General features: G+C 38.0%; 1 protein-coding gene across 4 annotated transcripts in view; it reads left to right on the forward strand.

Moving 5' to 3' along the window:
- Positions 1-13222, forward strand: part of DZIP3 (DAZ interacting zinc finger protein 3) — a 122600-nt gene that overhangs the window by 72258 nt on the left and 37120 nt on the right. For all 4 annotated transcript variants that reach the window (XM_060010609.1, XM_060010608.1, XM_060010611.1 and 1 more), the window contains exon 18: positions 9228-9253. In XM_060010609.1, coding sequence (XP_059866592.1) covers positions 9228-9253 — 26 coding nt within the window. The remainder of the gene's footprint in view (positions 1-9227; positions 9254-13222) is intronic.

Genomic DNA, 13222 nt, shown 5'->3' on the forward strand with positions numbered 1-13222 from the left:
CTAGAACAAGGCCGTAACTCTTTTCAATTCTGTAAAGGCTGAGAGAGGTGAGGAAGCTGCAGAAGAAACGTTTGAAGCCAGCAGAGGTTGGTTTATGAGGTTTAAGGAAAGAAGCTATCTCCATAACTTCAGAGTACAAGGTGAAGCAACAAGCACTGATGCAGAAGCTGCAGCAAGTTATCCAGAAGATCTAGCTAAGACAATTAATGAAGGTGACTATACTAAACAATAGATTTTTCAATGTAGACAAAACAGCCTTCTATTGGAAGAAGATGCCATCTAGGGCTTTCATAGATGAAGAGAAGTAATACCTGGCTTCAAAACTCCAACACACAGGCTGACTCTCTTGTTAGGGAATAATGCAGCTAGTGATTTTAAGTTGAAGCCAGTACTCATTTGCCATTCTGAAAATCCTAGGGTCCTTAAGAATTATGCTAAATCAACTCTGTCTGTACTCCCGAAATGGAACAACAATGCCTGGATGACAACACATCTCTTTACAACATGATTTACTAAATATATTAAGCCTACTGTTGAGAGCTACTGCTCAGAAAGAAAGATTTCTGGATGTCGGTTCAAGATGGTGGACCACAAGCACGTGTGCTCACTCCCTCTTTCGAGAACACCAGAATTACAACTAACTGCTGAACAATCATTGACAGGAAGAACTAGAACTCACCAAAAAAGACACCCCACATCCAAAGACAAAGGAGAAGCTGCAATGAGACAGTAGGAAGGGTGCAATCACAATAAAATCAAATCACATAACCGCTGGGTAGGTGACTCACAAACTGGAGAACAATTATACCACAGAAGTCCACCCACTGGAATGAAGGTTCCGAGCGCCACGTCAGGCTTCCCAACCTGGGGGTCCGGCAATGGGAGGAGGAATTTGCAGAGAATCAGACTTTGAAGGCTAGTGGGATTTGACTGCAGGATTTTGACAGGACTAGGGGAAACAGAGACTCCACTCTTGGAGGGCACACACAAAGTAGTGTATGCATAAGGACCCAGGGGGCAGGAGCAGTAACCCCATAGAAGGCTGAACCAGACCTACCTGCTACTGTTGGAGGGACTCCTGCAGAGGCAGGGGATGGCTGTGGCTCACCACGGAGACAAGAACACTGGCAGAAGAAGTTCTGGAAAGTACTCCTTGGCGTGAGCCCTCCTGGAGTCCACCATTAGCCCCACCAAAGAGCCTATAGCCTCCAGTGCTGCGTTGCCTCAGGCCAAACAACCAACAGGGAGGGAATTCAGCCCCACCCAGCAGCACACAGGCAGATTAAAGTTTTACTGAGCTCAGCCCACCACAGCAACACCCAGCTCTACCCACCACCAATCCCTCCCATCAGGAAGCTTGCACAAGCCTCTTAGATAGCCGCATCCACCAGAGGGCAGACAGCAGAAGCAAGAAGAACTACAATCCTGCATCCTGTGGAACAAAAACCACATTGACAGAAAGACAGGCAAAATGAAAAGGCAGAGGGCTATGTACCAGATGAAGGAACAAGATAAAACCCCAGAAAAACATTTAAATGAAATGGAGATAGGCAACCTTCCAGAAAAAGAATTCACAATAATGATAGTGAAGATGATCGAGGAACTCGGAAAAAGAATGGAGGCAAAAATTGAGAAGATGCAAGAAATGTTTAACAAAGACCTACAAGAATTAACAAAAATATACCTAGAAGAATTAAAGAACAAACAGACATGAACAATATAATAACTGAAATCAAAAAATACACTAGAACGAATCAGTAGCAGAATAACGGAGGCAGAAGAACAGATAAGTGACCTACAAGACAGAATGGAGGAATTCACTGCCATAGAAGAGAATAAAGAAAAATGAATGAAAAGAAATGAAGGCAGCCTAAGAGACCTCTGGGACAACATTAAACCCATCAACATTTGCATTATAGGGGTCCCAGAAGGAGAAGAGAGATAGAAAGGACCTGAGAAAATATTTGAAGAGATTATAGTCAAAAACTTCCCTAACATGGGAAACAAAATAGCCACCCAAGTCCAGGAAACTCAGAGAGTCCCAGGCAGGGTAAACCCAAGGAGAAACATGCTGAGACACATAGTAATCAGATTGACAAAAATTAAAGACAAAGAAAAATTATTAAAGGCAACAAGGGAAAAATGACAAATAACATACAAGGGAACTCCCATAAGGTTAACAGCTGATTTCTCAGCAGAAACTACAAGCCAGAAGGGAGTGGCACGATATATTTAAAGTGATGAAAGGGAAGAAGCTGCAACCAAGATTACTCTGTTCAGCAGGGATCTCATTTAGATTTGACAGAGAAATCAACAGCTTCACAGACAAGCAAAAGCTAAGAGAATTCAGCACCACCAAACCAGCTCTACAACAAATGCTAAAGGAACTTCTCTAAGTGGGAGACACAAGAGAAGAAAAAGACCTACAAAAACAAACCCAAAACAATTAGGAAAGTGGTAATAGGAACATACATATAGATAATTACCTTAAGTGTGAATGGATTAAATGCTCCAACCAAAAGACACAGGATCACTGAATGGATACAAAAACAAGACCCATATATGTGCTGTCTACAGGAGACCCACTTCAGACCTAGGACACATACAGACTGAAGGTGAGGGGATGGAAAAAGATATTCCATGCAAATGGAAATCAAAAGAAAGCTGGAGTAGCAATACTCGAATCAGATAAAATAGACTTTAAAATAAAGAATGTTATAAGAGACAAGGAAGGACACTACATAATGATCAAGGGATCAATCCAAGAAGAATATATAACAGTTATAAATAGATATGCACCCAACATTGGAGCACCTTAATACATAAGGCAAATACTAACAGCTATAAAAGGGGAAATCAACAGTAACACAATAATAGTGGGGGACTTTAACACCTCACACCAATGGACAGATCATCCAGACAGAAAAATAACAAGGAAACACAAGCTTTAAATGATACAATAGACCAGATAGATTTAATTGATATTTATAGGACATTCCATCCAAAAATAGCAGATTACGCTTTCTTCACAAGTGCACATGAACATACTCCAGGATAGATCACATTTTGGGTAACAAATCAAGCCTTGGTAAATTTAAGAAAATTGAAATCATATCAAAGCATCTTTTCTGACCACAACACTATGAGATTAGAAATAAATTACAGGGAGAAAAACATAGAAAAGCACAAGCACATGGAGGCTAAACAATCCGTTAATAAATAACCAAGAGATCACTGAAGAAATCAAGGAGGAAATTAAAAAATACCTAGAAACAAATGACAATGAAAACACGATGGCCCAAAACCTCTGGGATAAAGCAAAAGCACTTCTAAGAGGGAAGTTTATAGCAATACAGTCCTACCTCAAGAAACAAGAAAAATCTCAAGTAAACAACCTAACCTTACACCTAAAGCAATTAGAGAAAGAAGAACAAAAAAAATCCCAAAGTTAGCAGAAGGAAGGAAATCGTAAAGATCATATCAGAAATAAATGAAAAAGAAATGATGGAAATGATAGCAACAATCAATAAAACTAAAAGCTGCTTCTTTGAGAGGATAAACACAATTGATAAACCATTAGCTAGACTCATCAAGAAAAAAAGGAAGACTTAAATAAACAGAATTAGAAATGAAAAAGGAGAAGTAACAATGGACACTGCAGAAGTACAAAGCATCATGAGAGAATATTACAAGCAACTATATGCCACCAAAATGGACAACCTGGAAGAAATGCACAAATTCTTAGAAAAGCACAACCTTCCGAGACTGAACCAGGAAGAAATACAAAATATAAACAGACCAATCACAAGCACTGAAATTGAAACTGCGATTAAAAATCTTCCAACAAACAAAAGCCCAGGACCAGATGGCTTCACAGGCGAATTCTATCAAACATTTAGAGAAGAGCTAACACCTATCCTTCTCAAACTCTTCCAAAATATAGCAGAGGGAGGAACACTCCCAAACTCATTCTATGAGGCCACCATCACCCTGATACCAAACCAGATAAAGATGTCACAAAGAAAGAAAACTACAGGCCAATATCATTGATGAACATAGACACAAAAATCCTCAACAAAATACTAGCAAACAGAGTCCAGCAGCTCATTAAAAGTTTCATACACCATAATCAAGTGGGGTTTATCCCAGGAAAGCAAGAATTCTCAATATTCGCAAATCAATCAATGTGATACACCATATTAACAAATTGAAGGATAAAAACCATATGATCATCTCAAGAGATGTAGAAAAAGCTTTTGACAAAATGTAACATCCATTTATGATAAAAACCCTGCAGAAAGTAGGCATAGAGGGAACTTACCTCAACATAATAAAGGCCATATATGACAAACCCACAGCCAACATCACAGCCAACCCATAGCCACAGTTCTCAATGGTGAAAAACTGAAACCATTTCCACTAAAATCCGGAACAAGACAAGGTTGCCACTCTCACCAGTATTATTCAACATAGTTTTGGAAATTTTATTTTTTTTTTATTTCTTTTTTTTTTTACGGTACGCGGGCCTCTCATTGCTGTCGCCTCTCCCATTGCGGAGCACAGGCTCCGGACGCGCAGGCTCAGCAGCCATGCCTCACGGGCCCAGCCGCTCCGCGGCACATGGGATCCTCCCAGACCGGGGCACGAACCCGTGTCCCCTGCATCGGCAGGCGGACTCTCAACCACTGCGCCGCCAGGGAAGCCCAGTTTTGGAAATTTTAGCCACAGCAATCGGAGATAAAAAATAAAAGGAAGCCAAATCGGAAAAGAAGAAGTAAAGCTGTCACTATTTGCAGATGACATGATACTATACATACAGAATCCTAAAGCTGTCACCAGAAAACTGTTAATCAATAAATTTGGTAAAGTAGCAGGATACAAAATTAATGCACAGAAATCTCTTGTACTCCTATACGCTAATGATGAAAAATCTGAAAGATAAATTAAGGAAACACTCCCGTTTACCATTGCAACAAAAAGAATAAAATACCTAGGAATAAACCTACTTAAGTAGACAAAAGAACTGTATGCAGAAAACTATAAGACACTGATGAAAGAAATTAAAGATGATACTAACAGATGGAGAGATACACCATGTTATTGGATTAGAAGAATCAACATTGTGAAAATGACTATACTACCCAAAGCAATCTACAGATTCAATGCACTCCCTATCAATCTCCCAGTGGCATTTTTCACAGAACTAGAACAAAAAATCTTAAAATTTGTATGGAAACACAAAACACCCCAAATAGCCAAAGCAATTTGAAGAAAGAAAAATGGAGCTGGAGGAATCAGGCTCCCTGACTTCAGACTATACTACAAAGCTACAGTAATCAAGACAGTATGGTACTGACACAAAAACAGAAATATAGATCAATGGAACAGGATAGAAAGCCCAGAGATAAACCCACACACATATGGTCACCTTATCTTTGATAAAGGAGGCAAGAATATACAATGGAGAAAAGACAGTCTCTTCAATAAGTGGTGCTGGGAAAACTGGACAGCTACATGTAAAAGAATGAAATTAGAACACTTCCTAACACTATACACAAAAATAAACTCAAAATGGATTAAAGACCTAAATGTAAGGCCAGACACTATAAAACTCTTAGAGGAAAACATAGGCAGAACACTGTATGACATAAATCACAGCAAGATCCTTTTTGACCCACCTCCTAGAGAAATGGAAATAAAAATAAACAAATGGGACCTAATAAAACTTAGCCTTTGCACAGCAATGGAAACCATAAACAGGATAACCCTCAGAATGGGAGAAAATATTTGCCAATGAATCAAGAGACAAAGGATTAATCTCTTAAATATATAAACAGCTCACGTAGCTCAATATTAAAAAAAAAAAATCCAAAAATGGTCAGAGGACCTAAATAGACATTTCTCCAAAGAAGACCTACAGATGGTCAAGAGGCACATGAAAAGCTGCTCAACATCAATAGTTACTAGAGAAATGCAAATCAAAACTACAATGAGGTATCACCTCACACCAGTTAGAATGGGCATCATCAGAAAATCTACAAACAACAAATGTTGGAGAGGGTGTGGAGAAAAGGGAACCCTCTTGCACTGTTGGTGGGAATGTAAATTGATGCAGCCACTATGGAGAACAGTATGGAGTTCCTTAAAAAACTAAAAATGGAATTACCATATAACCCAGCAATCCCACTACTGGGCATATACCCTGAGAAAACCATAATTCAGAAAGACACATGCACCCCAGTGTTCATTGCAGCACTATTTACAATAGCCAGGACATGGAAGCAACCTGAATGCCCATCGACAGATGAATGGATAAAGAAGATGTGGTACATATATACAATGGAATATTACTCAGCCATAAAAAGGAACAAAGTTGGGTCATTTGTAGAGATGTGGATGGACCTAGAGAGTGTCATACAGAGTGAAGTAAGTCAGAAAGAGAAAAACAAATATTGTATATTAGGGCATATATGTGGAATCTAGAAAGGTGGTGCAGATGAACCGGTTTGCAAGGCAGAAATAGAGACAGAAATGTAGAGAACAAACGTATGGACACCTGAAGGGGGAAAGTGGGCAGTGGGTAGTGGTGAGATGAATTGGGAGATTGGGATTGACATATATACACTAATACATATAAAATAGAACCTACTGTATAAAAAATAAAATAAATTCAAAAAAATAAAGTAAAACAAAAGACAAAGATTTCTTTCAAAATGTTACTGCTCATTGACAATGTACCTGGTCACTGAGGAACTCTGATGGAAATGTACAGTGAGATTAATGTTGTTTTCATGCCTGCTAACACAGCATCTGTTCTGCCGCCTGTGGATGAAGGAGTCACTTGGACTTTCTAGTCTTATTATTTAAGAAATACATTTTGTGAGGCTGCAGTTACCATAGGTAGTGAGTCCACTGATGGATTTGGGCAAAGTCAATTGAAAACATTCTGGAAAGGATTCACCTTTCTAGATGCCATTAAAAATATTCATAATTCATGGGAAGAAGTCAAAATATCAACATTAACAGGAGTTTGGAAGAAGTTGATTCCAGCCCTAATGGATGAAACTGAAGGATTTAAGATTTCAGTAGAGGAAGTAATTGCACATGTGAAAATAGCAAGAGAACTGGAAATAGAAGTGGAGCCTGAAGATGTGACTGAATTGCTGCAATCTCATGATAAAACTTTAATGGATAAGGAGCTGCTTCTTACAGATGAGCAAAGAAAGTAGTTTCTTGAGATGGAATCTACTCCTGGTGACAGTGCTGTAACAACTGTTGAAATGACAACAAAGGATTAAAATATGACAGAAACTTAGTTGGTAAAGCAAGGGCAGGGTTTGAGAGAATTGACTCCAATTTTGAAAGAAGTTCTACTGTGGGTAAAATGCTGTCAAACAGAGAAATCATTCATAAAAGGAAGAGGCAATTAATGCAACAAACTTCACTGTTGTCGTATTTTAAGAAATTGCCACAGCCATTGCAACGTTCAGCAACCATCACCCTGATTAGTCAGCAGCCATCAACATCAAGGCAAGACCATCTACCAGAGCAAAGACTACAGTTTGCTGAAGGCTTAGATGATGGTTAGCATTTTTTAGCAATAAAGTATTTTTAAATTAAGGTGTACACATCTTTTAAGACATAAGGCTATATTGCACACTTAATAGCCTGCAGTATAGTATAAACATATATGAACTGGGAAACCAAAAAATTCATGTGACTTGCTTTATTGCAATATTCACCTTATTGGGGTTGTCTGGAACCGAACCTTCATTACCTCTGAGGTATGCCTGTAATTGCTTCTTCACTTTATGCCATTTCAGTTTATGAAAGGTTCCAAAGGAATGCTCTACTTTGGGATAGCGGGGGAACCTATACTTAATTATACTAGATATGTTCATTATGAACAATCAAAGGTCTTTTCAACTTAGTTATTCAAGTACACTAGAACCAAGGCAGGAGTTGATAATTCTAAATTGTAAAATCAAATTGGCACTAGACATTGAACAGACAATGAAATGCAAAAATCTTCTTAGTATACAGACAATAAAACAAAACAAATTAGTAAGTATATCATGGAATCTGTGGGGAAAGAGGCCTGAAGTTTCTTGTAAACAAGGTGGTAGTAGAAATTAATACTGTAATTTATATGACAGTAATTGATACTCAATAGAAAGGTGATATATAAGAGTAATTAATACTCTTTAGTATGTTAACTGTCATTGATATTATAATAGGTTGCTGTTATAGTTTTATTTTTAATGAAAATAAAATATAGGGCTGTTTAATATTTCCTCCCAATTCTGATCTCCCTAACACTTTTTCCCTATAAGATTCTTAATATATCAATCTGCTTTCTCTTTACATGTAGACTTTCAAGAACTCTTGTAATTAGTATTGGATTCTGTAAATGAAAATTACATACACAATTGCAATATCTGTCCCAAGATATTGCAATAGACACAAACTCTGCCACAACACTTACTTCCAATATCTGAATCAGTGATTTTCAAGTTGTGTTTCATGACTCAGTGGTAGATTATAAAATCAATTTGGTGCGTCACAACTATCATTTTAAAAAAAGAAATAGAATTAGTATGAATAAAAAAAATTTCAGAGTTCATCACTCATTGTCTTAGTTCGGGCTGCTATAGCAAACTACCATAAAATGCGTGGCAAAAACAACATTTCTCACGGTTCTGGAGGCTGGAAAATTCAAGATCAAGGTGCCAGCAGATTCAGTGTCTGGTGAAGGCTGTCTTCTTAATTTGCAGACAGCTACCTTTTCATTGTATCATCACACGTTGGAGAAAGTGATCAAGCATGCACAAGCAAGCAAGCTAGCTCTCTGGTCTCTTCTCATAAGGGTGCTAATCCCATCATGAGGACTCCACATCCTCTAAACCTAATTACCTCCCAATGGCCATACCTCCAGTTACCATCACACTGGGGGTTAGGGTTTCAACCTAAGAATTTTGGAGGCACACAAACATGCAGTCCATAACACACATAATATGAGTAAGGTTTATTTCATGGGACTTATATTTCAGTTTTATGCTTATGTATAAAAATATATATGTAAGTACATTTGAGTTAGAATGTAAATTATATTTCTTATTTTGGTTGTGGTCAAAAAGCTTGAGAAATGCTGACCTAAATGCAGTTAGATCACTGTGCTGTATCAACATAGTTGATACATAATACTAATTCTTGATGTTATTTTTCAGAATAACGAATCTAAAGAAGAGCAAGTGTAAGTATTAGTTTATTTAATTTTTAAATCTGTCTTAGTACTGTCAAAGTGTGCTTTGCCAGAATGACACAGCCTTGCTTTAGAATGTGTTCTCACTAAGAGAAGAATAGACAGGTTTTTTTTGTCTTAATAAGTTGTCAGTTTTTTTTAACTGAAAGTGACAAAAAGTTAAATTATCGTTTATTTTGGGAGAATAGAATCTCTTGGCATTTTCCTATCAATGTATGGCTACTCAAGAGTCATCCAATGCTAACTGCTTTCTTCAAGGGCTAAATTTGGTTCCAGTATAAAATCCTTTAAAATATAGTCTAGATTGTAGTTAGCCAAATATAGACTAAGTTAAACTTAACCTTAAAGGCAGATTATTGTTTGTCCCAGTGACCCCTTTTATAAAAGAGTTTGGTTTGGTTTGGTTTGTTTAATTAACCTGAGATGTTTGTTTGGTTTTTTTTAACCCCAGTTGTTAATGGTGAATTTTGAACCTTTACTGGAAACCTTTTAATGTCTAAAGAACATTGAGAGCTATATTCTACAACCATATGATTAATGACAGTGTAGTAGAGGAAGGAAGTGGGGGAGACATTCAATAAAGAGATCATTATACCCACCAAAGAGTTGTTAACTGAAAATTAGTTACCTTAGAGAACTCTCTGTGAGGACGTAATTAAGATAACTTTAAAATGGTAACAAGAACATATTTTGGTAACTTTAAAGCCATCGATTTTGATATTTTCTCATTGATTAATGGACATGATCCACTCGGTAAGTTAACAGTTCATCATCCAAGATGGGTTTTCACTTTCTTTGTCAACAAGTTGAGCCACTAATGCAATAGGTTTTTTTCTTTGTTTGATTTTGCGGTACGCGGGCCTATCACTGTTGTGGCCTATCCCGTTGCGGAGCACAGGCTCTGGACGCGCAGGCTCAGTGGGCATGGCTCACAGGCCAGCTGCTCCACGGCATGTGGGATCTTCCCAGACCAGGGCACGAACCCGTGTCCCCTGAATCGGCAGGCGGACTCTCAACCACTGCGCCACCAGAGAAGCCTTTCTTTTTTTTCTATAGAGCGGCTTATTAGTTATCCATTTTATACATATTAGTGTATCTATGTCAATTCCAATCTCCCAATTCATCCCACCACTCCTCCCGCCACTTTTCCCCCTTGGTGTCCATACATTTGTTCTCTGCATCTGTGTCTCAATTTCTGCCCTGCAAACCAGTTCATCTGTACCATTTTTCTACGTTCCACATATATGTGTTTATACATGATATTTGTTTTTCTAACTTACTTCACTCTGTATGACAGTCTCTAGGTCCATCCACGTCTCTACAAATGATCCAATTTCGTTCCTTTTTTATGGCTAAGTAATATTCCATTGTATATATGTACCACATCTTCTTTATTCATTCATCTGTCAATGGGCATTTAGGTTGCTTCCATATTCTGGCTATTGTAAATAGTGCTGCAATGAACACTGGGGTGCATGTGTCTTTTTGAATTATGGTTTTATCTGGGTGTATGCCTAGTAGTGGGATTGCTGGGTCATATGGTAATTCTATTTCTGGTTTTTTAAGGAACCTCCGTATTGTTCTCCATAGTGGCTGTATCAATTTACATTCCCACCGACAGTGCAAGAGGGCTCCCTTTTCTCCACAACCTCTCCAGCATTTGTTGTTTGTAGATTTTCTGATGATGCCCATTCTAACTGGTGTGAGGTGATTACCTCATTGTAGTTTTGATTTGCACTTCTCTAATAATTAGTGATGTTGAGCAGCTTTTCATGTGCTTCCTGGCCATCTGTATGTCTTCTTTGGAGAAATGTCTATTTAGGTCTTCTTCCCATTTTTGGATTGGGTTGTTTGTTTTTTTAATATTGAGCTGCATGAGCTGTTTATATATTTTGGAGATTAACCCTTTGTCCGTTGATTTGTTTGCAACTATTTTCTCCCATTCTGAGGGTTGTCTTTTCATCTTGTTTGTAGTTTCCTTTGCTGTGCAAAATCTTTTAAGTTTCATTAGGTCCCATTGGTTTATTTTTGGTTTTATTTCCATTACTCTAGGAGGTGGATCAAAAAAGATCTTGCTGTGATTTATGTCAAGGAGTGTTCTTCCTACCTTTTCCACTAAGAGTTTTATAGTGTTCTGTCTTACATTTAAGTCTGTAATCCATTTTGAGTTTATTTTTGTGTATGGTGTTAGGGAGTGTTCTAATTTCATTCTTTTACATGTAGCTGTCCAGTTTTCCCAGCACCACTTATTGAGGAGACTGTCTTTTCTCCATTGTATATCCTTGCCTCCTTTGTCATAGATTAGTTGACCATAGGTGCATGGGTTTGTCTCTGGGCTTTCATTCCTTTTCCATTGATCTATATTTCTGTTTTTGTGCCAGTACCATATTGTCTTGATTATTGTAGCTTTGTAGTACAGTCTGAAATTCGGGAGCCTGATTCCTCCAGCTCCGTTTTTTTTCCCTCAAGACTGCTTTGGCTATTCGGGGTCTTTTGTGTCTCCATACAACTTTTAAGATTTTTTGTTCTAGTTCTGTGAAAAATGCCATTGGTAATTTGATAGGGATTGCGTTGAATCTGTAGATTGCTTTGGGTAGTAGAGTCATTTTCACAATGTTTATTCTTCTAATCCAAGAACATGGTATATCTCTCCATCTCTTGGTATCTTTAATTTCTTTCATCAGTGTCTTATAGTTTTCTGCATACAGTTCTTTTGTCTTCCTAGGTAGGTTTATTCCTAGGTATTTTATTCTTTTTGTTGCAATGGTAAATGGGAGTGTTTCCTTAATTTCTCTTTCAGGTTTTTCATCATTAGTTTATAGGAATGTAAGAGATTTCTGTGCATAAATTTTGTATCCTGCAACTTTACCAAATTCATTGATTAGCTCTAGTAGTTTTCTGGTGACATCTTTAGGATTCTTTATGTATAGTATCATGTCATCTGCAAATGGTGACAGTTTTACTTCTTTTCAAATTTGTATTCCTTTTATTTCTTTTTCTTCTCTGATTGACGTGCCTAGGACTTCCAAAACTATGTTGAATAATAGTGGTGAGAGTGGACATCCTTGTCTTTTTCCTGATCTTAGAGGAAATACTTTCCGTTTTTCACCATTGAGAATGATGTTTGCTCTGGGTTTGTTGTATATGGCCTTTATTATGTTGAGGTAGGTTCCCTCTATGCCGACTTTCTGGAGAGTTTTTATCACAAATGGGTGTTGAATTTTGTCAAAATCTTTTTCTGCATCTGTTGAGATGATCATATGGTTTGTCTTCTTCAATTTGTTAATATGGTGTATCATATTAATTGATTTGCTTATATTGAAGAATCCTTGCATCCCTGCGATAAATCCCATTTGATCATGGTGTATGATCCTTTTAATGTGTTGTTGGATTCTGTTTGCTAGTATTTTGTTGAGGAATTTTGCATCTATATTCATCAGTGATATTGGTCTGTGATTTTCTTTTTCTGTAGTATCTTTGTCTGGTTTTGGTATCAGGGTGATGGTGGCCTCATAGAATGAATTTGGGAGTGTTCCTTCCTGTGCAATTTTTTGGAAGAGTTTGAGAAGGATGGGTGTTAGCTCTTCTCTAAATGTTTGATAGAATTCACATGTGAAGCCATCTGGTCCTGGACTTTTGTTTTTTAGAAGATTTTTTTTTCTTTTTTTTTTTTTTGCGGTACGTGGGCCTCTCACAGTTGTGGCCTCTCCTGTTGCAGAGCACGGGCTCCGGACGTGCAGGCTCAATGGCCATGGCTCACGGGCCCAGCCACTCTGTGGCATGTGGGATCTTCCCGGACCGGGGCACGAACCCATGTCCTCTGCATCGGTAGGCGGACTCCCAACCACTACGCCACTAGGGAAGCCCCTTTTGGAAGATTTTTAATCACAGTTTCAATTTCATTCCTTGTGATTGGTCTGTTCATATTTTCTATTTCTTCCTGGTTTAGTCTTGGAAGGT

The sequence above is a fragment of the Delphinus delphis genome, chromosome 4, assembly GCF_949987515.2.
Source record: "Delphinus delphis chromosome 4, mDelDel1.2, whole genome shotgun sequence".
In the NCBI taxonomy this organism is placed as follows: Eukaryota; Metazoa; Chordata; class Mammalia; order Artiodactyla; family Delphinidae; genus Delphinus; species Delphinus delphis.